The following is a 22,406-nucleotide window of genomic DNA, read 5'->3' as shown; positions in this document are numbered from 1 at the left end:
CACTGAACTAAGCTTTGAGGATGTTCAGTGCTGAGATCCTGTGGAGGGCTGCAAGAGGAGGAAGAAAAGCATGCACCAACTGTGCTGTTTCTAGTTAAGATCCCATGCACCTCCCAAGCACTATTGATCTAAGAATGATCAGGTTCCACCAGCTGGTTCTGTCAGAGTGAATTTGTTACCCTATGCAAACCACCACCACCACCCTGGATGTGGAGAGTCTTGTAGAGAGGTGTGAAAGGACTGAGGGACAACAGGAAGAAAAAGGCATGAGCATCTGCCACCCTTGTCCACTTTCACCTCAAAACCCTAACATGTTCTAATATGTTTCACTGACAAACCTTCACCAGAGCACCCAACCACAAGCTGCTCTCCAAGCCCAAAGCTCCTACGTGGCAGAGCAGTGGCACATGTATGTGCCTCATGGTTTCTTGGCCATCATTTGATGGCTCAGAAGATGCCTCTGCTGGCCTTTTAACCTAGACAGTGAGCAAGCTTCTTAGAGAGGTCTCCTTCAGCTTAGCTGGCACTGCTGCCTGTTTCTTTGTCTGGAGCTGTGTGAACTGCTGGTGCAATGCGGTGCAGCAAGGGGAGCAACCTTTAACCAACTTGCAGCATCTGCAAGCAACCAAAGGCTCCCATATTGCTCCAGCTGAGGAAGAAGGAGGAGAAAAGTTGTGCTGCAGAGTCCCAGAACTCATGGTGTGCCTTTGGAGGAGACAGGGAGCAGGCTGCTCCATTTATCAGTGAACATTTCAACGTGGATCCTGCCATCAATCTGCCTGACAGCATCTCCAACAGCTCTCTGAAACTGTGCCAGCAGCTGAGCTGGGTTACCTCTGGGCCAAGGCTGCTGCAACACCTGCTTTTTCTACTTATAGTGTTGGATGAACCATCTGCAGCCAACACAACCCTGTTTGGGTTGGGTTTTTCTGTTGTTTCTGTGGAGTAGGGACAAGAGATTCATCAGCAATCCTACACTGCTGTCGACAAGTCACCAGCTGGCCCAGGAACTCTGCTACCAGCTGATGCAAACGGTAGCTTGAGGAGATCAAGGAAAATTATTACCCAGACTGAACATCAAAAGCTGCTCCAGAACAGTCAGACCAGAGCATCCTTCACTTTAAGACATGCTAAAGAATAAAGCTCATCTTACCCCTACTGAAGTCAACTGTATTTCAGCTATGCAGAGCCAAACCCCTACACCCGTGCTTTCTCTGCCATCCCTTGGTCTTCACTCTACGGAGAAGGGACAAAAGCACCACTGAGAGGCTGGGAGCCTCTCAGGATTCTGGTTTCTGTCACACTCTGTCCTTTGGGCTAGGAAAGAGCCTATTTCAATTAGAAAAAGCTGATCATTTGTTGGTGTGTCCCAAGCAGCACTGAGGTCTCCCAGCTCCATGCACAAGCTCACTCAGAGACGGCACAAAGGCTCTGTGCTGTGGCCATGGTGGAACAGGGCAGTAATAAATGGCATTGGTGCATGCAGGTAACAGTTGGATGGATTTAACCATTTTAAACATTTTCTAAGAGGACTTTAATATTATTTTCATAACATGGTGTGGTGAAGCAGAACTCATCTGTGACCCTAAACTGCCTTCATGAAGAGCGACGGTGATGCCTTTCCCAGCAGCCATGCCTCCTACCCTCATTTTTGGATCCATTTGCATTCCCAGTCCATGATTCCACGCTCTTAACCCAAGCTCCAGGCTGGCTTTCTAGTGCAGACTGCCCAAACCAAGGGAAATTCCCAGTGGGCAGAATTCCAAACTCGTATTTTGACTAATTGATTGATATTAGGAGAGCTGCAAGCGGCCCCCGAAGAAACTGCCAGGCAAACTGCTCCTAATGATCAGCCAATTGCTGTGCAGGGAGACACAGCTGCAGCCTCCACTCCCAAACCCTGTCAAGAGAAGCATCACTCTTCCCAAAACTGTCATTGCCAAGATGCTTGAACGTAGAATCAAGGATATGAGGGTAAGAGAGAAGGCAGAAGGCTGCTAGCTTCCACCCAAAGGAGGCTGCAGCCCTGGCAACACAAAGGAGGACTCCAAGATACATTCCCCAGCAGCAGGCTAATTCTGGCTGACCACTAAATGTTGAGGAGTGAACTAACACAATAACCTTGCAGCCAAAACCTTAAGGGCATGATGATAATTGGACATTAGGAAGAAGTTTTTCATGGAAAGAGTGGTCAGGGACTGGAATGATCTGTTCAGGGAGGTGGTAGAGTCACCAACCCTGGATGTGTTTAAGGGTTGGTTTGATGTGGAGCTTGGGGAGATGGTTTAAGGTGAACCTTGTAGAGGAGGGTTAGAGGTTGGACTTGGTGATCCTGAGGGGCTTTGCCAACCTGGATGGTTCTGTGACATCCTTGTTGAGAGCAATGGCAGGGAAATGATGATGGAAATTAATCCCTTGTCAAAGCACCTTGGACACCTTTTCTCCATCCCAGTTTAGTTCAAGGTTGGACTTAAACTCTGGAGCCTGAGGGGATTTTCACCTGCATTTTTCCATTTGCTCTCTACACTTGCTGTAGCACCTCCAAACTGATGCTCACAAGTAAATTCAGCCTTGATGGCAGCAGAGACATCCTGTTAGAAATGAGTTGCACAGAACCCACTGAACTTCAAAGACCTGTCCCTTTCTGATTTCACAAACAAGCAAATTAAGCTGCAGCTCCTCATTACAGTGAAAGTCTCTGGGGACTTGGAGTCCAAAGGGAGAAAAGAGATCTTCAGAGGCTACAGACCCAAATGCAAAAGAGTGAGCAGCACAGGGATGCTTGGAGGAATGGCAGTGGGCCTTTGGCATCTGCACTGGGAGAGAGTCAACAGCCACGTCTGTCTGGCATGTCAGCCACCTCCCCTGCATGCTGCTTCTCCACAGCCAACCACAGACAGCTCATCCCTCAATGCAAGTGGGATCAGCTTCCCTGCATCTACCCTTCAGCAAAAGCATCAGCCCAGACACTTTCCCAAGCTGATGTTGTGTAACCTAATATCTGGTATCTGGTTCATGGGCTTGTCTCTGCCCTAAACACAGCACTTCAACTGCCACCCAAATCACCAGCAGTTTTCCTGCCAGCTTCAGAGTGGGTTTTGCAAGGACCACCCCAGCAAAGGGGCAGATGGTTTGCACAGAGGGCTCTGAAAGAGTCATCCTGAAGGGTTTTGTGTGAGTTCAGGGAGTGGGGGGAGCTGCTTCCACATTGCAGCACTGAGCCATCACCCACCTGGCTGCTCTCTTTTCCTGCCTCACCTTCCTTGAGCAGGTCCCTAAGGAAGTGTCAAGCACAAAAGGAAACTTGAAAAGAAAAGTTTGCTTTGTCCTCTTAAGAAGGCATTTAATGATTGCCTTTAGCCCACTTCCAACCTGCACTGCCTGTTCTTTATTCTGTGGGCAGGTGCTGAGAGATGAGGCTTTGGTGAGCAGGCTGATTAATACCAAGTATCAGATGTTGGGGAGACAATGTGTAACAGGACAAGCAGCACTCACGGCATCAGGTGAGGAACAGAACTTAAAAGATTGCCCTCTGATGGTGTTGGTTTCATTTCAAGCCTTGCATTGACAATTAAACCCCATTTTTCTTCTGAAGGGCAGGCTAAATCTTGCTTTCTGCTTGCTCAGTGTGAAATCAAAAGTAATTTTCTCTGTGTTCCCAGCACTGCATTGAATTTATGCTGGTGGAGACTAAAGCTGAATCTATATCCACTCTCTTTAAACTATCTAATAAATACTAACAGATCTCTCCTCTGCTTTGTTTGCTGGGTTTTGTTCACCCAGAGAAAGTTGATTAGAGACAAGTTTCACAGGCCAGAGCAATTGCTGCATGGCACAGCTTTGGCTGCTTCTGGAGGGTTTGGATTTCCCAGATGCTCCTGGATTTGAAAGCTGGAGCTTGAGCCATGACAAACCCCTGCAAAGTCTGCTCACTTTCCCTCAGCTGCAGTCAGATGATCCACCTGCAAATCAGCTTTGCAATCACTCTCAGACCATTTGTTCCAACACCTCCACATGCCCCAGCCCCTCCTCCATGTCTCCCAGCCCCTCTTGTCCCGTGCAGAAACTACCTACTGTATCCTGAGCTTGTCTCTGCTCTAATGGGATGAAGGCTTGGGGAGGAGGAACGCCGTCTAAAAGAGGTTTGTAACAAGGGAAAAAGTGGCTCGAACAGAGCTGCAACATCACAGGAACAGAGAGAGGCATTGTTGCAGGCCAAGTAATCCTGTGACACGCTACTGTCAGTCATAGCTTGATACCCTGCTGGGCCAGCACGACATCAAAGCCCACCCCATACCATCTTACATGCTCTTTATCGGCTAATCAGGCTATTCTTCCTGAAATAAAGCTCCCTTAAATCCCCTGCTCACAGGGGCATTCCCATCCTGTTGCCCATCTGCTGGTGAGGGTCAGCTGAAGCAGGAGGCAGATCAGTGGGCCCTGTCCCTGGTGGCTTCTCAAAGCAGGACAATGCTGTCTCCAACTTTTTTTTATGGCATAAATCCCTTCCCCTCGCATTTTGATTTCCTCCAAGCTACATCCACGCGCAGGAGATGTCACCAGCCCGGGCACAGTGCTGTGGATTAGGGCTTGAATGGAGCAGCTCACGTTTGCTAATGGAGTTTGCAGCAACCATTACGTGGAAAGAGTCACAACTGACAGTAACAAAAAGGAGATTTGCCTCCTCTGAGGAGCTGAAGTGATTTCACTGCTAAGCCAGAGGTGCTGGGTAAGACTGTGAGGCCTCAGCACTCACCTCAAGAGGGAGGGTTACTTACCCCGTGGAACCAAATAAAGTAGTTAGGAGCAGACACACTTAGCACCTTCAGCTCCATTTCAAACAGAGAAGAGGAATCAGGGCTCTGCTTCTCCAGAAGCATCAAGGGAGTCTAAGATTTCTTCCCCAGGAACAGCCCTGACCACATACCAAAAGGGACAGAGCTGCAACTCCAGGTCTGCTATGGACCTGACCTGGGAGTGATCCCACAGGATTGTGCAGAAATGTTTTTGCCCAAACTACTGAAATCTACAGGCAGAAGTTTGTAGAAGGATCATGCCCACCAAAGATCTGCCTTCTGATTTGGGTTTGTACTTAGCTAACTACAGTTGATCATCACACACTGCAGTCCTTCCCTCTCCTTCAGGCACTAAGCTGATGTCTTCCTAGTGAGATGAAGCAGTCCAAGCTGCAGCTGATCATTCCAAGAGAATGGACACAATCTGTCCCATGGCAAATCTGACAGCCAGGAAACTGTTGGTGGAACTGCAGGGGAAAGCCTCCAAAAGACTGCCTGTCTAGTGTGAAAAAGGCAATGAGAAAGGCCAGGGGAGGCCACAGAAGGCCTTTAAAGACAGTAAGACACATCCTGCTCCTGACACAGTGGTATTTATGAAGGCCAGGAAGAGACAATCTTGTGAGATAAATCAGCACTACTACAGCCCTGCTCACAACAGGCAGCTTCAGATCTGACAGCTGAAAATGTTCATTTTTCTCTTACTTCCTTGTGGCTTTGGTCATCCCATGCCCTATGCCAGCAGCAAGCACACCTGAGCACAGCAGGGTTTGAGAGCCCTTCTCTAGACAGAGGTAGTGATGATGAGGAGGAGCTGCTATTGCAGTTGATGTTGAGCCAAGGATCAGAGCCCTCTGTAGGATCATGCAGCTGGAAGTGGGGATGTGAATGGAAAAAAACAGAGCAGCTTCTACTATGGAGGTGCTTGGATGGCAAAACTGCTGCTGGAACTCCAGCTACCAAGACTTGTGCAAGCAAAAGAAACACTTCCACAGCCTTCCTCATCTTTCAAAGTCAGCTTTGAATGAAGTACAACTACATAAAAAATAGGCTGTTTCTGCTCAGAGGACTTGCAGAAGGTGGTGGCTTTCTCATGCTCTGTAGAGGGAGAACCCAGGCTGGTGTGTGGAGGTTCATCCCTCAGCAAAGAGCAATTCTCACAAGTCAAGCTCCAAAGGGAGCTGCTTGGTTGTTTTGTTCATTGGGTTTTGGCTTTTTAAGTGAAATTCCCACTCAAATGTTCACCCAAATTGGATTACTAAATGTAGCATCTGGGCTCACTAAAGCCATTAGAAGAAGAGGGAAACAAGCAATAGCTCAAGGAGGCTGGATGTGAAGGTCCCTTCTAACCCAAACCACTCTATGATTCCCAGAGCAAGCACAACCACCTTGAGGAGCAAAACAAGCCACACTTTGCCATGTGGTGTTCCTCAGCTCAAGAACAGCAAGCTGGCCTACCTTTTTGGCCTTGCTTTGGTTTTCTTCTTTGAGCCAGCAGTCGGAAGAGCTGTCAGGTTCTGGGGCGCATCTCTCAGGCCAAAGCTCTTGGCTACGTGACCCAGGTGGAGAGATTTGATGTGAAAGATGTGCTTGAGGCTCCTGGGGTAGGTGGTGTAGGCACAAAGGAAGGACTGCAGTGCTGAGGGGAGGAAAAAAACAACACCAAAAGTTAAAGTGAATTCTGTTTGCTACTGCATTTTTGTATGTACACACTTAAAGATTCAGCTGTTCCAGCTGGCAGGACATTGGTCTTGTCCTCTGGGACACCTTCTGGTCAGCAGCTGGTAGAAAAGGTTGGGATGTTAAAAATCTGTGAAGCTTGTAGAGTGCTACTACAAGCCCAAAAGGAGAAGGAAGGTGGTGGGGAAGTGCTGGAATCTCAAACAAAGCTACATTAAGTTGCATCAGGTTTGCTTCTCGCAGGGCTGCTCCTTTCTGCCAGAGAAGGTGATCGCTGGAGCACATCTCCTGAGAAGAGTCACTGACATCAAATGGCAGCAGATAAGGGGAGAGAGGGAATAGAGATACAGGGATGGAAAGGAGGAAAATGCAGCATGGAGATGGCACAGGAAGACTCCTCTGATATTACAGTCCCAGCAGTCCATGCATTTTTCACCAGTTACTAGCTAGTCCCTTATAAATATCTGAGAGCCAGATGGATTTCCTGACTCCTCCTCAGGCAGAGAACAGAGCTCCCCTTCTCAAAAGGGAAAAAGAACAGAATTGTCTGCAAATTCCCCCTCACATCTTTAGATTCCTGTAATGCCCTTCCCTCAGGGCTCATTGCTCTAAAGACAATCATCCACTAATATGATCACCACCACCGCTCCTCCACCCACCTGCAACATTAACTACACCCAGGCTGTCCTCTCTGCTGCAAGGAACAGAGGCACTGGGAGTAAGGAAAACCTCCAGCCCAGAAAATGCCTCCCTTCAATCCCCTGCTGCTCCTCTGCCTGCCAAACCTCCTGTGTCCCCCTCAGCCCTCACTCCAACCACCACCTACCTCCTTCTGGCCCTCCCAACCCCTGACAGCGGCAAGCTCTAAACTCTAACCTCTCCTGCCCTTGCCTGTTGAGCCACCAGACCAGCAAGTTTGCCCACAGCTTACGTCTAATCTCTTGGCAGCAGCCAGAGATTGGAGTTTATGAACAGTAATAAAAATGTCATTTTAGCAGATCAGCTCCTGGAAGGACCCAGGGAATCCATCAAAGCTCTGTTTACTGAGTAAAGTGAACTCCTTTTCCCAATCGATGAGAAGAAAAGATTGAAGGTTTGGGGTGGGTTTGTTGCACCTTCCTCCCAGTTTCACAACACTGCTCTTGCACAGGCACCTGAGCCTGTCCTTTCCCACAAAGAGAATGCTAAATTCCAAATACCTTGACTCAGGCTCTCAGCTGAAGACCATTCTTCTGACAGCTTATAAACCAACTCAAATGCTCTCAACAACCCTCCTTCTGCTGCCTTATATGTTTTTTTCCTTCTCCCCACAAAGTTATTGGTCAAATTGAGCTGCCATGAGAAGCTGTAACTCTTCAAAAGGAACACCATGAACTTGCTCTTGCTGGCAGCCTGGTCCTGTTGGAGCTGATAGTGCTGCCTTTCACATAGCATTTGAAGTGCTTGCTACTAAAGATCCTGTGCTTAGGAAGGCTGAGCTCAACCTCCTGCACTCCTCCAGCCAGGAAAGCCTGCTGGGACTAACTCACCAGATCAGAGGAAGAGACTCAAGGTGTGAAAGGTCGGCCCAGAGCCTTGACAGACAGCTCCTAGATCCAGTCCTAAGTCAGGGCATGTGAAACCAGGCAAAGCTGCAAGACACTAACCCAGAGCTGAGCTAACAGCCCTGCCCAAGCAGCAGGGCAAAACCTCAGCTCGCACAGCTGCCTGAGGTGCTCAGAGCTGCAGATGTTCATTGCAGAACCCATGAGACTTAAATAAAGACCTTTGTGGGCATCAACCTGTTCTACATCTTTGTTAGCAGATCTTTAGATCTCTTGGGGTTGCCAGAGTCATGGTTTTCAGCTTTTATGTGCAACTACAGTGGCCAGATCACAGAATCCCAGCACGGTGGCGGTGGGAAGTGACCTCTGGGGATCATTTCATCCAGCCCCCCTGGCTGAAGCAGAGTCACCCACAGTAGCTTGCCCAGGATCACAATGGCCAGGTGGGTTTGGAGTCTTTCCAGACAAGGAGACTCCACAGTGTCTCTGGACAGCTTGCTCCAGGGATTCCCCCAAATTAAAGAAGTTCCTCCTCATTTTCACAGCATCCTGAGTTTGACCTGTCCAAAACAGAGCACCTATCACTACGCAGCCCTTTGGGGTAAAGTCCTCCACTTTCCAAAGGGGCTCCATGTCTGAGGAGATTCATCCTTCAGGTAGCAGGACCCAGCCATACCCTTTCCCCTCACCTACTCACCTCACCACTGATCAGTCCAAGTTTGAAGGGCAGCACCTCCAGTGAACCATTTGAGTTTGGAAACCAGGGGAGCGAGAGGCAGAAGGGCAGGGTGGGCAGGGAGCCACCTGCCTCCTGAAAGCAGGCTGCAGAGAAAACCCCTGCTTATTAACACAGACTAGGGCAGAAAGTGGGGAGGGGGGGGAAGAGAAAAAGAGAGAGAAACAAATGCATCTCTGGCACAGCTTCCAATTGATTGTCTGCCATGAAAGCAAAAGCCAGCTGCCATGTTAATTATTCATGATGCCTGGCGCAGAGGGGAGGAAGAGAGGGCTCCTGGAAGCCACTCAGCAGTGGCAAATTTGCATATGCAGATAGCAGAGGAAGAAAAAGAGGTGGAGTGCTCCTGTACGAGATGAATTGGAGGCACAACACCTCAGCATTTCCTGATAGATTTTTCTGTGCAAAAAAGCTGTGAGTGCTGAGGTCAGCAACAGGTAGGTGTGTGTGCAGTGGCACAGGCTGCAGGAAGACACACCAGACAGGCTCCCAAGTGTGACCAGAGCCATTCAAGTTGTTCTCCTTGTCACAGTCCTTTCAAGGTAGAAGTTCACAGGGCGAGAGACAGGCTGCCCAGGGAGACTGTGCATGCTCCCTCCCTGGAGGTGTTTAAGGGCAGGCTGGATGAGCTCTTGAGCAATGTGGTCTAGTGGAAAGTGTCTTGTGGCAGGGGGTGGAACTGGATGATCTTTAAGGTCCCTTTCAACCCCAACCAGATGTTCTTTGAGGTCCCTTCCAACCCAACCCATTCTATGAATCCATCAGGCATAAGGAATCCCAGGGGAGCAACAAGCAGCTCATCCAGACAGACTTGTGGATTTGACTATGTGAGTCACATGCTTTGAGGCTGTGGACTTAAAAGTGGAGCTATAAAAGCAGTTGCACACCAGCCAAGGAGCACAGCACACCTGACACTGGGTACAAGGCAGCTGCTCGTATAGCAAGCCTCTGACACTCACTGCAGGAGAAAAGGTTATTCTGAAACCCTGAAGAGAACCTGTCCCAGTGTCTCCACACCCTCACTGGAAAGAGCTTCTCCCTAATCTCTAGTCCCAACCTCCCCTCTCCCAGCAAAAAGCCACTGCCTGTCATCCTGTCACTACAAGCCCTTGGCAAAGTCCTTCCCCAGCTTTCTCACAGGCTCCCTCCAGGGACTGAAGGCTGCTCTAAAGAGCAAACCCCAGATTTGCACCTAGCCACAATGATTTACTACACCTATCCCAGTTTTGCTTCCTCCTGCATTTTTGGACTAGTTTGCCTCTTCACTTTTTCCCCACCCCACACAACAACCTCCAGTCTAACACCTTTGCCTGTTAGAGATGCTCCCAAGGGATCCTGTCTTACAGGCTTCAACTTCATCCCTGGTGTGAACTGAAGGCACCTAAAAGGTGTTGCAGCAGGATGCTATTTAGCAAGACACCCACGACCCTCCCAGCACAACCCCCACCACCTCCTCAGCCCTGTGGCTGGGTCAGAGCCCTTGGATGTAAATCCTATCAAAAGCCAAGCTTAAACCTCATTTGCACCTAATATGGCAATGCAAGAAATTAACATTTAATATCATCCCAAAGCCTTCTGGGCCCACTTCAACTCCCTGCAGAGCCAAACAGCCCCAAAATGTTTCTTCCAAACCTTTTCCCTGAAGCTCTCCTCCTAGAAGCAAACCTTGGCAGCTTAGAAAAGTCTTTCTGGGGATAAAAAAAGGCTCCAGCTCCTGGACTGACCTTTCTTTGCCCATCGGATATTCCCCTCCTTGGAGTGAATGTAATCTTCAAATCTTGTCTGCAAGACTGTGGCTCTCTCCCGGACTTCCTGAGGGTCCACACCACAGGATTTCTATCAAGGGTGATGGAGGAGGATTAAAAGGAAAAGAGAGAATTTGAGTCAGGAATAATGAAGCAGTTTACAATAGATTTAATAACAGTAAAATCACACAGTAACCACCCAGGGGCCACCAAAGGTAATCCTCTCAATATTACTAGAGGAAAAAAAAAGCAGTAAAGATAAAGATGTTCAAGTCAAAGCAGGCTGTGAGTGCTGTGTGGGGAGAGCAAATCAGCTTTAGTTCTGTGTTTTCTAACATCTGTCAGGGAGCTCTTTTCCTCTTCCTTTTTTAGTTTATTTCTGTATTTTCCAGATTCAACAGGCTGGATGCTTTCCATTGGAGTTATCTGAGGTAACCTCCCCTTAGACTCTCTGCTAACAGGCACAGATTGAGGCTGCAGGTTCCTCTGGGCACTTCCCCCAAGCAACCTGGAATGTCCTTGGAAGTTGCTGGGCCAGGAGAATCATGTTAGCATCATGTAAGAATTAGCCATTGGAATGGGCTGCCCAGGGAGGTGGTGGAGGCATTGTCCCTGGAGGTGTTGAAGCAAAGCCTGGCTAGGGCACTGAGTGCCATGGTCTGGTTGACTGGGTGCTAGGCTGGACTGGATGAACTTGGAGCTCTCTTCCAACCTGTTTGATTCTATGATTCCATGTCAGAATCATGGAATGGTTTGGAAGGAAGATCACCTAGCTCCAACTCCCTTCCACTACAGCATGTTGTTCAAGGCTCCATCCAGCCTGGCCTTGAGCACCTCCAGGGAGGGGCCAAGTTCACCCTCAAGCTCCAGAGAACAACCCAAATTCAGTACCTAAGAACAAAGCCAATTAGACAAACTTCTCCTTCATGATGCCTACATGAAGTTTTCTCCCTGTCAACAAGTGTCACTGAACTGGAACTTCACCACCTCTAGAGTAAGACAAAGCCCCTGCACCAAAGGTGTGAGAAGAAACTTCCTCAGACCCAAAGGGTAGTTTTCCATGTGCTCAAGCTTTCCCAGGATCAGACTGTAGGATGCAGCTCAGGAAATGGAAAACAAACACTCCTGGGAGCAAGGTGTAACTGAGAGGAGAAAGGAGGCTGCCTCTCTCTGAAGCTGCCAGGCAGGGAAGGGAATGTGGACAGAAGAGGAGTTTTGAAGGGAAGCTGACAGCAAAGTGCAATGCCAAGCACCCATGGATGTGAACCTCTCACAAGAGCCACAGCTCTCAAAAGTCAGGAACCAGCATCCAAATCTCAGTGCCACATCCACCTTGATACTGGGCAACCTCATATCTAACCAGGGCTGACTGAAAACAAACCTCCAGCTCCCACCACTCCATACCAGGTCTGTGCCAAGGCAACAGCCCTGGATTTGCATGTTCATGCTGCAACATCTTCCTTCCCTGCATCACCTCTGCACTGCTGCCAGGCCAGGGGAACTGCTTCACCCTGGTGATGGTGGAAGCCAGGCAGTGCTGCTGGTACCCCACACAAAGTGCTTTGCTCACCCAGACCTGCCACTCCATAGTCTAACAGCAAATCTGCCGTGAGGCACATCTCAAATGTCATCCAAACTCTCCACACAGTGCCCAGGTGACAATCTGGGATCCCACAGCTTCCAGCCACTGGGCTGCTCCTCAGTAAAGCAAACCCACATGGGGACCAGAGGTGCTTCTCACTCCCACCTGGACTAACTGTCCACCTGCACCTCCAAAGCCAGCAGTAGGTATTTTAAGGCTGCAAGAGGAGTCCCCCAGATTTCTGGTCCCTGCATCTCACAGATTGCTTCGGTTTGGAAGGCATCCTCAAAAATCATCTTATGCACCCCCCTGCAGGCAGCATGGACACCTTTAGTTATCTCAGGCTGTCCAGGGCCACATCAGGTCTGATGTTGTATATCTGCAGGGACGGGGATGAGGCCTCAACCACATCCCTGGGCAACCTGTTCCAGTGTCCTCCATAAGGAAGGGACCTCAAAGATCCCAATGGGTACTTTAAGGCCATGTGAGGAATCTCTCAGATTTCTGGTCCCTGCATCTCCAAAGACAACAATCAGGATTGTGAAGCTACATGAAAAGCCTCCAAGACTTTTGGCCTCTGCATCTACATGAATCCCCCCTCAGGATTTCAGGACCTTGCATCTCTGAAGACAACAATCAGGATTGATAAGCTACACGAAGAGCCTCCAAGACTTTTGATCTCCATACTTCTATGAAAGGCCTCCCAGATTTCTGGACCCTGCATCTCCATGACAGCCTCCCAGATTTCAGGACCCTGCATCTCCATGAAGGCTCTCCCAGATTTCAGGACCCTGCATCTCCATGACAGCCTCCCAGATTTCAGGACCCTGCATCTTCATGAAAGCTCTCCCAGATTTCAGGACCCTGCATCTTCATGAAAGCTCTCCCAGATTTCAGGACCCTGCATCTTCATGAAAGCTCTCCCAGATTTCAGGACCCTGCATCTCCAAAGACAGCAATCAGGATTCTAATGCTACCTGAAGAGCCTCCAAGACTTTTGGTCTCCACACCTCCACGAAAAGCCCCCCAGATTTCTGCTTCCTGCACCTCCACAGACAGCAGTGGGTATTCTAAGGCCACGTGAGGAATCTCCCAGATTCCAAGTCTCTGCTGTCTGTCTCCCAATCCACTCATGAAAGCCTCCCAGCAGAGCTCTTTCACGGCCACCTTTAAGCCAGACTTAGCTCGCACCTATTAATCAGCTGAGCCAGCCTGCAGCCCCGGGGGCCTCTGCAAAGCTTTAATAAACTCCAAGTGGCGCTGCCTGCTCCAAGTGGCCACTCATTGCTGCGCCTAACAAGTTTCCATTGAGGTGAAACATAAAACTTGGTGGCCCCTCCTGCTCCTTGCAAGCCAACCCCCTCCAACACCTCCCAGCACTTTCCTTTTGTTAAGCCTCCTGGCAGCGCCAAGTGTCACCTTCCCAGCGTTTTTTAATATGAATGTGAAATTAGTGAGGCTTGCCCTTTCCCCTGAGCGGACAGAATCCTCTGTTATTAAAAAGTAAAGCACTTTAATAATGAAAACTTTTTTCTCTTTTTCCTGTGTTTTAACTGTTTAAAATTAATGAGAAGGGCAGAACGGTTGTCAAAGCGATATTGAAAGCCGGGCAGCCAGGACCGAATAAGCACGAAAATCCCTCCAGAGTGTTAAATAAACAGTGCTTCAGCCCCCTCTGAATCCCTCTGTTGGTTATTGTATACATTCTGTAACAGCACTCAGAATAGATCTGAGCACCAGGGAGGCAGAAAGGTTTCAGAATTCCAATAAAGGCCTCAAATTAAAGACAGCCTGGTGCGAATTCCAGGAGAAAATTAAAGAGACCTCAAGCTTAAGTGACAGGTGACTTGCTTCTGTGTCACAACTGTCAGGGGATTTAGTGATAATATGGCAATATATTACAAAGGACTTTTCTTATTCCCCCCTTTAGGTTTCAAAATGAGGCATCTCTTCTTCCTGGTGCTAGGGGAAAGGGATGGGAAAAAAAAAGGGAAAGAAAGAAAGAAAGAAAGAGGGGGGAAAAAAGTCAGACAAAAACGAGGGATAAAGCCCTGGGTGCATCATTTCCAACGTGTGAGGTCAGCCTGAGAGAAATAAGTGGGGGGGAAAGCAGCAAATGATACAGGCAGAAACCAGCTTCTCCCCTCCTCCCATCCCCACCTTTTGCCTTTTATCCCCTTCAGCCCCCCTGAGACACATCTCGGTTTCAAATTGCCCTAATGGGCGTGAAAAAAACCCAACCTGTGCCTGATCCCTGCCTTCCAGGGAGGTTCCTCTCAACAAAACACAACCAAACCCAAACTCCAACCAATAACAGCAACACTACTCGTGAAAAACACCCCCAGGAGATTTCAACTCGGAGCCAAAGAGTGGAAATAAATCCTGCGAGTGTCCGGCCAGAGCAAACCAAACAGAGCTGCTGGAAGCCATCCTGGGTGCCTCGCCCACACAACTTCAGTCCTGCTCACGTCCTGGTTTGGAGGAACACAACAATTCATGGGAGACTCCACACATTTTTCCAAGACCCAAAAGGTAAGATCCTACCCCAGAGGTTGGCTCTTCATCCAGATGAGTTTGTTACCCTCTTAAGTAAGAAGCATTACTGCTGTGATGGAAAAATAGTGGGATAGGAGAACTGTTCCACTTCTGGCAGCTCCCTGATCACTACCACAACCATGTAATTAATGATTTAATCCATCACTTAACAGATCAGTAACAACATCCACAAGCTAAAAGAAGAAAAGGACTTGGATGCAATGGTTCAAGACATCAGGGGGACTCCCCCAAGCACCAGCCACACCAGGAAGAGAAAATTTCTTCCTGCAGAAGAAAGCTTGCAGAGGGCAGACTCAGAATCATCAAATCAACCAGGCTGGAAGAGACCTTCAAGCTCAGCCAGCCCATCCTAGCACCCAGCCCTGCCCAATCAACCAGACCATGGCACTAAGTGCCCCAGCCAGGCTTGGCTTCAACACCTCCAGCCACAGAGACTCCACCACCTCCCTGGGCAGCCCATTCCAATGCCAATCACTCTCTCTGGCAACAACTTCCTCCTAGCATCCATCCTGAACCTGTCCTGGCACAGCTTGAGACTGTGTCCCCTTGTTCTGTTGCTGGGTACCTGGGAGGAGGAAGAGATTCTTTGCAGTGAGGGTGCTGAGACACTGGCACAGATTGTCCAGGGAGGCTGTGGAGCACAGAAGCACCCAATGTGATCTTTGATCACATTGGGTGCTTCTGTGCTCCACAGCCTCCCTGGAGGTGTTCAAGGCCAGGTTGGATGAGACCTAGAGCAACCTGGGCTGGTGGAAAGTGTCCCTACCCATGCAGGGAGTTGGAAATGGATGAGTTTGAACATCCCTTCCAACCCAAACCATTCTGTGAATCTCTGAGTGTGATCAACAACAACATCCACAAGCTAAAAGAAGAATCAGGCCTGGATGCAAGAGCATTTATGGCACTCAACTGCTTCAAGCCATCAGCAGGACTCTTCCAAACACCAGACATAGTATTTCTTTCAGAAGCAAGCTCCTGATTGTAAAGACTGCAGCTTGTCAAGGCTGGGCTAAGTACTGAAAGCTTCCAATTTCATTAAGAGAAGGGTAAAAGGAGAAGGAACAGAAACTAGATGGAGGTAGAAAAATTCTTTTAACACAGCTGAAAAGCAAAAAAAAAAAGAAGAAAGATGGGGGGAGGGAGGAAAAAAAGCCCCCCAAAAGCCAGGCTGTAACATCTCCTGCTTCTGTTAGACTTCAAAACAAAATGAAGGATTTTGTTTTAATAACAACTTTTTACTAACCTCCACACACCTCCTCCAGAACTCACCCAGTTCCCCCCTCGCTCCCCTCCATAAAAGTTGAAAGATCAAATTTATTCTCTTTGTAGGCAGGTGAAGATTCACACACCCAGACACAGCCACATATATATTTTATATGCCTAAATATAAAATATACATTTTACAGGCACTTGGGCTTGCTCCCTGGCTGCACACACGAGCCCAAAACATACTTGTTGCAACGTGGTGCTCATAATGGACTCGAGTCGAGGCAACGAGAGCCAAAGAGCATCATAATGAGGTTCCTCTGTGCAGACTGCAACACAGACGTGGCTTAAAGCACCCAGAGACCAAACCAGCCCCTGGAGAGCCCAGAGGCCAAACCAGCCCCTGGAGTGCAGAGAGGCCAAACCAGCCCCTGGAGAGCAGAGAGGCCAAACCAGCCCCTGGAGGGCAGAGAGGCCAAACCAGCCCCTGGAGAGCAGAGAGGCCAAACCAGCCCCTGGAGAGCCCAGAGGCCAAGCCAGCCCCTGGAGAGCCCAGAGGCCAAGCCAGCCCCTGGAGAGCCCAGAGGCCAGCAGCCAGTACCTAGCCCACAGGGAGCCCAGAGGCCAAACCAGCCCCCCGAGAGCTCAGAGGCCACATCGGCGCTCGGCCCCCGGAGAGGCCAGCAGCCAACCCTCGGTGCAACAACACAAAGGAAGCAGGTTCAGTTCCTTGCTCACCCCTGTGCTGCTTGCTGTCCCCCTGCACTCCCAGCTCACAGGCCTGGCTTGCTGGCAAACTCAGACAATTTAGCAGAGAAGGCCAGCTTGGCAGGGAGCCCAAAGGCCATCTGCTCTGACCTTCCTACTCTACTTGAAATGGGAAGATCCAGCACCCTGTCAAGCCAAGCCAAGCCTTAAAACTGTGTAGGCAAATCCAAAGGAGGGCAGACTGGGACTGGGGATTAGGAAGAAATTCCTTCCAGTGAGGGTGGGGAGACACTGGGAGAGGGAGGTTGTGGATGTGCTCCCACTGGAAGGTTCAAGGCCAGGTTGGAAGAGGCTTGAGCAACCTGGGCTAGTGGGAGGCAGTTGGAACTGGATGATCTTTAAGATCCCTTCCAACCCAACCCAACCCACTCTATGAATCTAGGAATCCACTGCTTTCCTTGGGAGATGACTTCAAAGTCCAACTGTTGTCATAGGGAAAAATTTCTTCTGGAGTCCAGTGGGAATCTCCCCAGCAGTAGCTTGTCCTCATCAGCCCTTGTCTTCTCCACAGGACTCCTGGTAGAAAGGGAGTCTCCATCTTCCCGGTAGCCACCATCTATGTGCTGGTCCATGGCAATAAGGTCTCCCCTGAGCCTTCTCACCTCATGGCTGAACAAACCCAGTTCTCAGTCTTTCTTTGCATGGTCTTCATTAGCCTTCTGGAAAACTTGGGACCAAGCCTCTCCAGCTTCTAAGGAAAGACTGGAGACCACTTACAGAGCTTCTGACAGCATCAAACACAAAGCAGAAGAAATCCCTCACTGCAGTTAATATATTTTTCAAGTAACACCTGAGGAAGCCTATTTGATATTGACAGAACCACTGCAATTCCATCCCCATTAAATGATGGAGGACTTCTTTTTTTTTCCCTAAAAAGAAACTCCATCTCTCAGACCCAATTCTTTCAGACTCTCAGTCACAAAAAAAGGTTATTCTGAGTTCCTGTAGCAGGCTGACTCCATCCTGCAGCCAGAGTGGATATATCTCAGCTCCAGTGAAGTCACTTTGATGGCAGAGGGAGAGAAGAAGAATTGAAGGCCACCTTTGACTGCAGGTGAAAGGAACATGTTCCTCAGGTACAGCACCTGGCATGGCAGTGCATGCCCAGGCAGCAACACTGCTGAGCACAAAGCAGGGTAAAGAGCTGCTTCCAAATATTGCCTGGGGGGGGTTGCTTGTTGTGATGCCTGAGTGGCAAAGGAGCAGTGGAGCAATTCCAAACCAACAACTCACCTTGCCTCTTGGTCTGTGCAACTTGAAGCGATCATCTTTCATCAAGCTGGACAGGACCTTCTCCACCTTTATCTCTGAAACACTGAAACAACAAGACAAAAAAGTTACCATTTCTCCCCCTTTTTGGGTTTAAGTGTGGCACAAGCCATGAGCTGACAGTGGACAGCAAGAAGATTGGTGATTTACATGTTCAGCTTGAGACTTCAGTCCTGAAATAGCATCAGAACCATTCTGGTTAGAAAAGAGCTTTAAGATCATCAACTCACCACCACCATGGCCATTAAACCACACCCCAAAGTGCAGTGTCCACACATTTCTTGAACATCTCCAGGGATGGTGACTGCACCACCTCCCTGGGCAACCCACAGCTTCGAAAAGCACCTCTGACACAAATAGTTTGATCTCCTTCTCTGCTCTGAGAGCTCCCCTCCCCTCTCACTTCAGGTGAAAAGCCAAAGGCCAGCCTGTGAGGGCTGTTCTAAACCCAGAGGACGGGTCAGCTGCCCTGGCCAGGCTGCCCACTGGGCAGTTATCTCCATCCTGTTGCCTTGCATTCCTCCTGGAGGCTCAAGCAGGTGATTTATTCTCCAGTCCCACTTGTGAGACACTGCTGGGTCCTGTGATGGCCCAGATACTGGAAGTGCTTACAAACCTGCTTCCTTTGCAAGTGAGTGATCCTCCTTAGAGGTGCTTTTACAGGAGCCTAGAAACTCTTTGTCCTCTTTAACAGTGTCTTGTGGGGCACACATGCCAGGTGACAACACAGGAACAGCTGTGCAGCTCCAGGCCATTAATATTACAGCTGCATCCAAACTGGGCTCCATTTCCAAGGGAATTACTCAGGTGACAAAAGCTGGACCTTGCAGGCCCAAATTCTCAGCAACAGGCAAAGGTCATCTTTAGACTACTGAGATGCTTTTCAGACCAGAATACAGCTCAAATACTGATGGAAGGAGGTTGTTTGGGGTTACATCAGTCTAAGGAAAAGAGAAATCTTGGGAGACTCTTGAAGCTCAGATGGTCAGGAAGCTGGCTGTGGTTTCTGCACTTCAGGACATGGTTTAGTGGCCATGGTGGTGCTGTGTGGCTGTTGGACTCGAGGACCTTAGGAGGTTTTTTCCCCAATTCTATGATTCTGCTGAGGGCTATGGTTTAAGGTGAATCATAGAATAGAATCATCGAATCAACCAGGTTGGAAGAGACCTCCAAGATCATCCAGTCCAACCCTACCCAATCAACTAGACCATGGCACTAAGTGCCTCATCCAGGCTTTTCTTGAACACCTCCAGGGACGGTGACTTGTTGGACTTGGTGATCCTGTAGGTCTTTTCCAACCTGGAAGTTTCTGTGATTCTGGAAGGGAGCACTGCTGGTACTCTAACAGGTGGATCTTTGTCATAATGTGTAACACAGAATCATAGAATCAAGCAGGCTGGAAGAGAGCTCCAAGCTCCTCCAGTCCAACCTAGCACCCAGCCCTGCCCAATCAACCAGACCATGGCACTAAGTGCCTCATCCAGGCTTTGCTCCACCACCTCCAGGGACAGCAACTCCACCACCTCCCTGGGCAGCCCATTCCAATGCCAATCACTCTCTCTGCCAAGAGCTTCCTCCTAACATCCAGCCTGAACCTGCCCTACCACAGCTTGAGGCTGTGTCCCCTCATTCTGTTGCTGGGTGCCTGGAGAAGAGCCCAATCCCACCTGGCTACAAGCAAATAGCACAGTGGGATCCTCATCTGTCCCGCAGTCCAAGTGATGAATACCCTGCCTTTTGCTACCTGCCTGTTCAGCCATCTCATCACCACAACTGAATCACAGAATGGTTTAGGTTGGAAGGGAGCTCAAAGCTCAGCCAGTTCCAACCTCCCACTAGGACAGCTTGCTCAAGGCCTCATCCAACTTGGCCCTGAACACCTCCAGGGAGGGAGCATGAAGGAAAAGAGATAGTCCAAAGAAGCAGGCATCCAGTCTGGAAGCACAAACCAGCCCAGCCACGGCAGGCAAGCCCCGGGGCTGTGAAGCTGGGACTCAGGAGGTAGCAGATTCCTCTGCAGACTACGTGAAGAAAGGCAGGGGAGTGCTGGGGGGGAGAAGGGGAAATGGAGCATAAAGAGACAACTGAGGGCTCCTCTGTTTGGTCTGGAAAAGCCTAACAGTAAATTAAAACATAAATGGCAACCACTTAAGCAAGAGAGAGAGGAATACACCCCCCCAGCTGCCTGCCCCCCTCCCCGAAGGGTGCTGAATGAAAACGTCAGCCCTGTGACACTGATTTGTCTGCGAGGTGCCCCCCTCGCCTGGCACGCTGCCAGCTCGCAGCCTAACAGATCTGTGAGCCTGCTTCACAGCAGGGGGGCAGCGGCTGAGGGGGGCAAGCACAAGCCCCGAGAAGGCAGAGAGCTGCCTCCTGCCTTCACCGTGATGCCTTTGCCTTTATAAATTAGTTAAGGCTGCCGTTAGGAGAGGGAGGAATTATCTGATAGCTGTCGAGGCAGGCGCTGCTAGATTGCACTTGAAGGAGCTCAGAGAGACAGAGGGGCCTAAAAAAAACCCAAAACAATCATAAGAAGTGAGCCTCACTGATTTTCCTGCTGCTTCTCACCTCCTCCCTTTGAAGGAAAATATGTTAGGTACACTTAGAGTGAGACAGAGCCTTTAAGAACACCTTCAAAACAAACAAAAAGGGAAAGGGAAATGTAGAGGAAACATGAGTGTGTGTAGGGGCACCCAGACAGTTACAGCCAGGCAGAGGAATCACAGCTGATGAAAGCAATCAGCCTTAAGTTGTGTCAGAGAAGGTTTAGGTTAGAGGTTAGGAACAATTTCTTTCCTGCCAGAGCCGTTAGGCATTGGAACAGGCTGCCCAGGGAGGTGGTGCAGTTCCCATCCCTGGAGGTGTTCAAGAAGCTGTAGATGTGGTTTAGTGGTCATGGGAGTTGGGTTATAGTTGGACTCCATCTTAAAGGTCTTTTGCAGCCTTAATGATTCTACGATTCAAGCCATACAAGTCTTGAGAGAAGCAAGCTGAGAAGGGATCTGATCAATGTCTAGGACTGTCTGAGGGGTGGGTGTCAGGATGAAGGTGCCAGGCTCTCTTTGGTGGTGCCCAGTGATAGCACGAGGAACGATGGGCACAAGCTGGAACCCAGGAGGTTCCATCTCAACCTGAAATGTCTTTGCTGTGAGGGTGCTGGAGCCCTGGAGCAGGCTGCCCAGACAAGCTGTTAAGTCTCCTTCTCTGAAGACTTTCAAGCCCCATCTGGATGTGTTCCTGTGTGACCCACACAGGGTCACCTTCCTTGGCAGGTAGGTAGGGGTTGGTCTCTTCTCCCAGGCACCCAGCAACAGAAGAAGGGGACACAGTCTCAAGCTGTGCCAGGGCAGGTTCAGGCTGGATGTCAGGAGGAAGTCGTTGGCAGAGAGTGATTGGCATTGGAATGGGCTGCCCAGGGAGGTGGTGGAGTGGCCATTCCTAAAGGTGTTCAAAAAAAGACTGGTTGAGGCACTTAGTGCCATGGTCTGGCTGAGTGGACACAGCTGGGTGCTAGGTTGGCCTGGCTAAGCTTGGAGCTCTCTTCCAACCTGCTTGACTCTACGATTCTATGATATCCCTTCCAGCCTCTACTATCCTACGAGCGAGCGAGCAGAACGTTGCAGCAGGAGCCCTGCAGCTTCCCTGAGCCCCAAGGGAAGATCTGATCTCAGCAGAGCCAAAGTGAGATCGCTTTGGCAAAGAGCTGAGGCTGCTCTGCCACAGTGGAAGCCAAGGAGAGGCTTCAGGTACCGGTGAAAATTAATTGCCAGCGATTTCCAATTTCAAAGGCAGTCATCCCTAATTCCGAAGTGGATTTTCATCCAGGAACAAAGCCACGTCTGCTCTCATTACTTCCGACTCTCAACGTTTCTGGACTTACTCCCATGCATGCTGGGGTGGGTGGAGGGGCTTAAGGCATAAAATAAACCCACCAAGCAAGCTCTAGGTCAGATCCTCATCTACCCTAAATCAGTGTGGCACCGCTCATTTACACCCGCTGAAGGCTGCAGGGCCCCAGCTCATGCTTTGTCTTCTCTGAAATACATATTTTATGAAGTATTTACATTTCAATAAAGCCAGTGGGAATTTCATTTAAAGAAGAAAAAAAAAACAAAAACCCCCACACAACAAAATAAAAAAAAAAAAACAAACCAAAAAAAGGAGAAATTTCACTTAAAGAAGGAGGAAGAAAAAAAAATGATCCGTGACAAAAACCCCCAAAGGAACTTAGAGAAGAAGAAAAAGGCCCAAATTAAAAGCAGATAATTCCACAACACACATTCAGCCTCCACGAAACAAGCAAGAGGTTTAAGAAGTAAAAAAAGGGAAGAGTCAAAGCCAACAAAATAAAAGGCAAAGTGCAGGAGGTGGAGAAGTCCTCGGCTGAGGGGAAGGCAGCAGAAGTGCTGCGGGAGGCTGGCAGGCCAACACATGCTGTCTTTTCGCCCTCGTGCTGAATTAAATTGTCAGGATTAGCAGCAGAATGCTCTGTTTATGAAGGGTAACAGCAATTTGTGCTGATGGCAC

The 22,406-nt window shown here is 49.3% G+C and overlaps 1 protein-coding gene across 5 annotated transcripts in view; it reads right to left on the bottom strand.

The window, feature by feature from the left end:
• DDX31 (DEAD-box helicase 31) overlaps positions 1 to 22,406 on the bottom strand; it is a 55,096-nt gene that overhangs the window by 4,978 nt on the left and 27,712 nt on the right. For 4 of the 5 annotated variants that reach the window (XR_010308462.1, XM_064171392.1, XM_064171393.1 and 1 more), the window contains exons 17-19: positions 17,844 to 17,925; positions 10,478 to 10,589; positions 6,252 to 6,432 (exon numbers count right to left, since the gene is read on the bottom strand). Coding sequence is in view for 4 of the 5 variants with exons in the window: in XM_064171392.1 (XP_064027462.1) it covers positions 6,252 to 6,432; positions 10,478 to 10,589; positions 17,844 to 17,925 (375 nt within the window). In the remaining variant the exon portion in view is untranslated. Of the gene's footprint in view, positions 1 to 6,251; positions 6,433 to 10,477; positions 10,590 to 17,400; positions 17,659 to 17,843; positions 17,926 to 22,406 lie in introns of those variants that run through there. The other variant, XM_064171395.1, reaches the window with a different exon arrangement.

The sequence above is a fragment of the Pogoniulus pusillus genome, chromosome 35 (assembly GCF_015220805.1).
Source record: "Pogoniulus pusillus isolate bPogPus1 chromosome 35, bPogPus1.pri, whole genome shotgun sequence".
In the NCBI taxonomy this organism is placed as follows: domain Eukaryota; kingdom Metazoa; phylum Chordata; class Aves; order Piciformes; family Lybiidae; genus Pogoniulus; species Pogoniulus pusillus.
The sequence above is the reverse complement of the archived record's forward strand: the minus strand, read 5'-3'. Positions and strand labels throughout refer to the sequence as shown.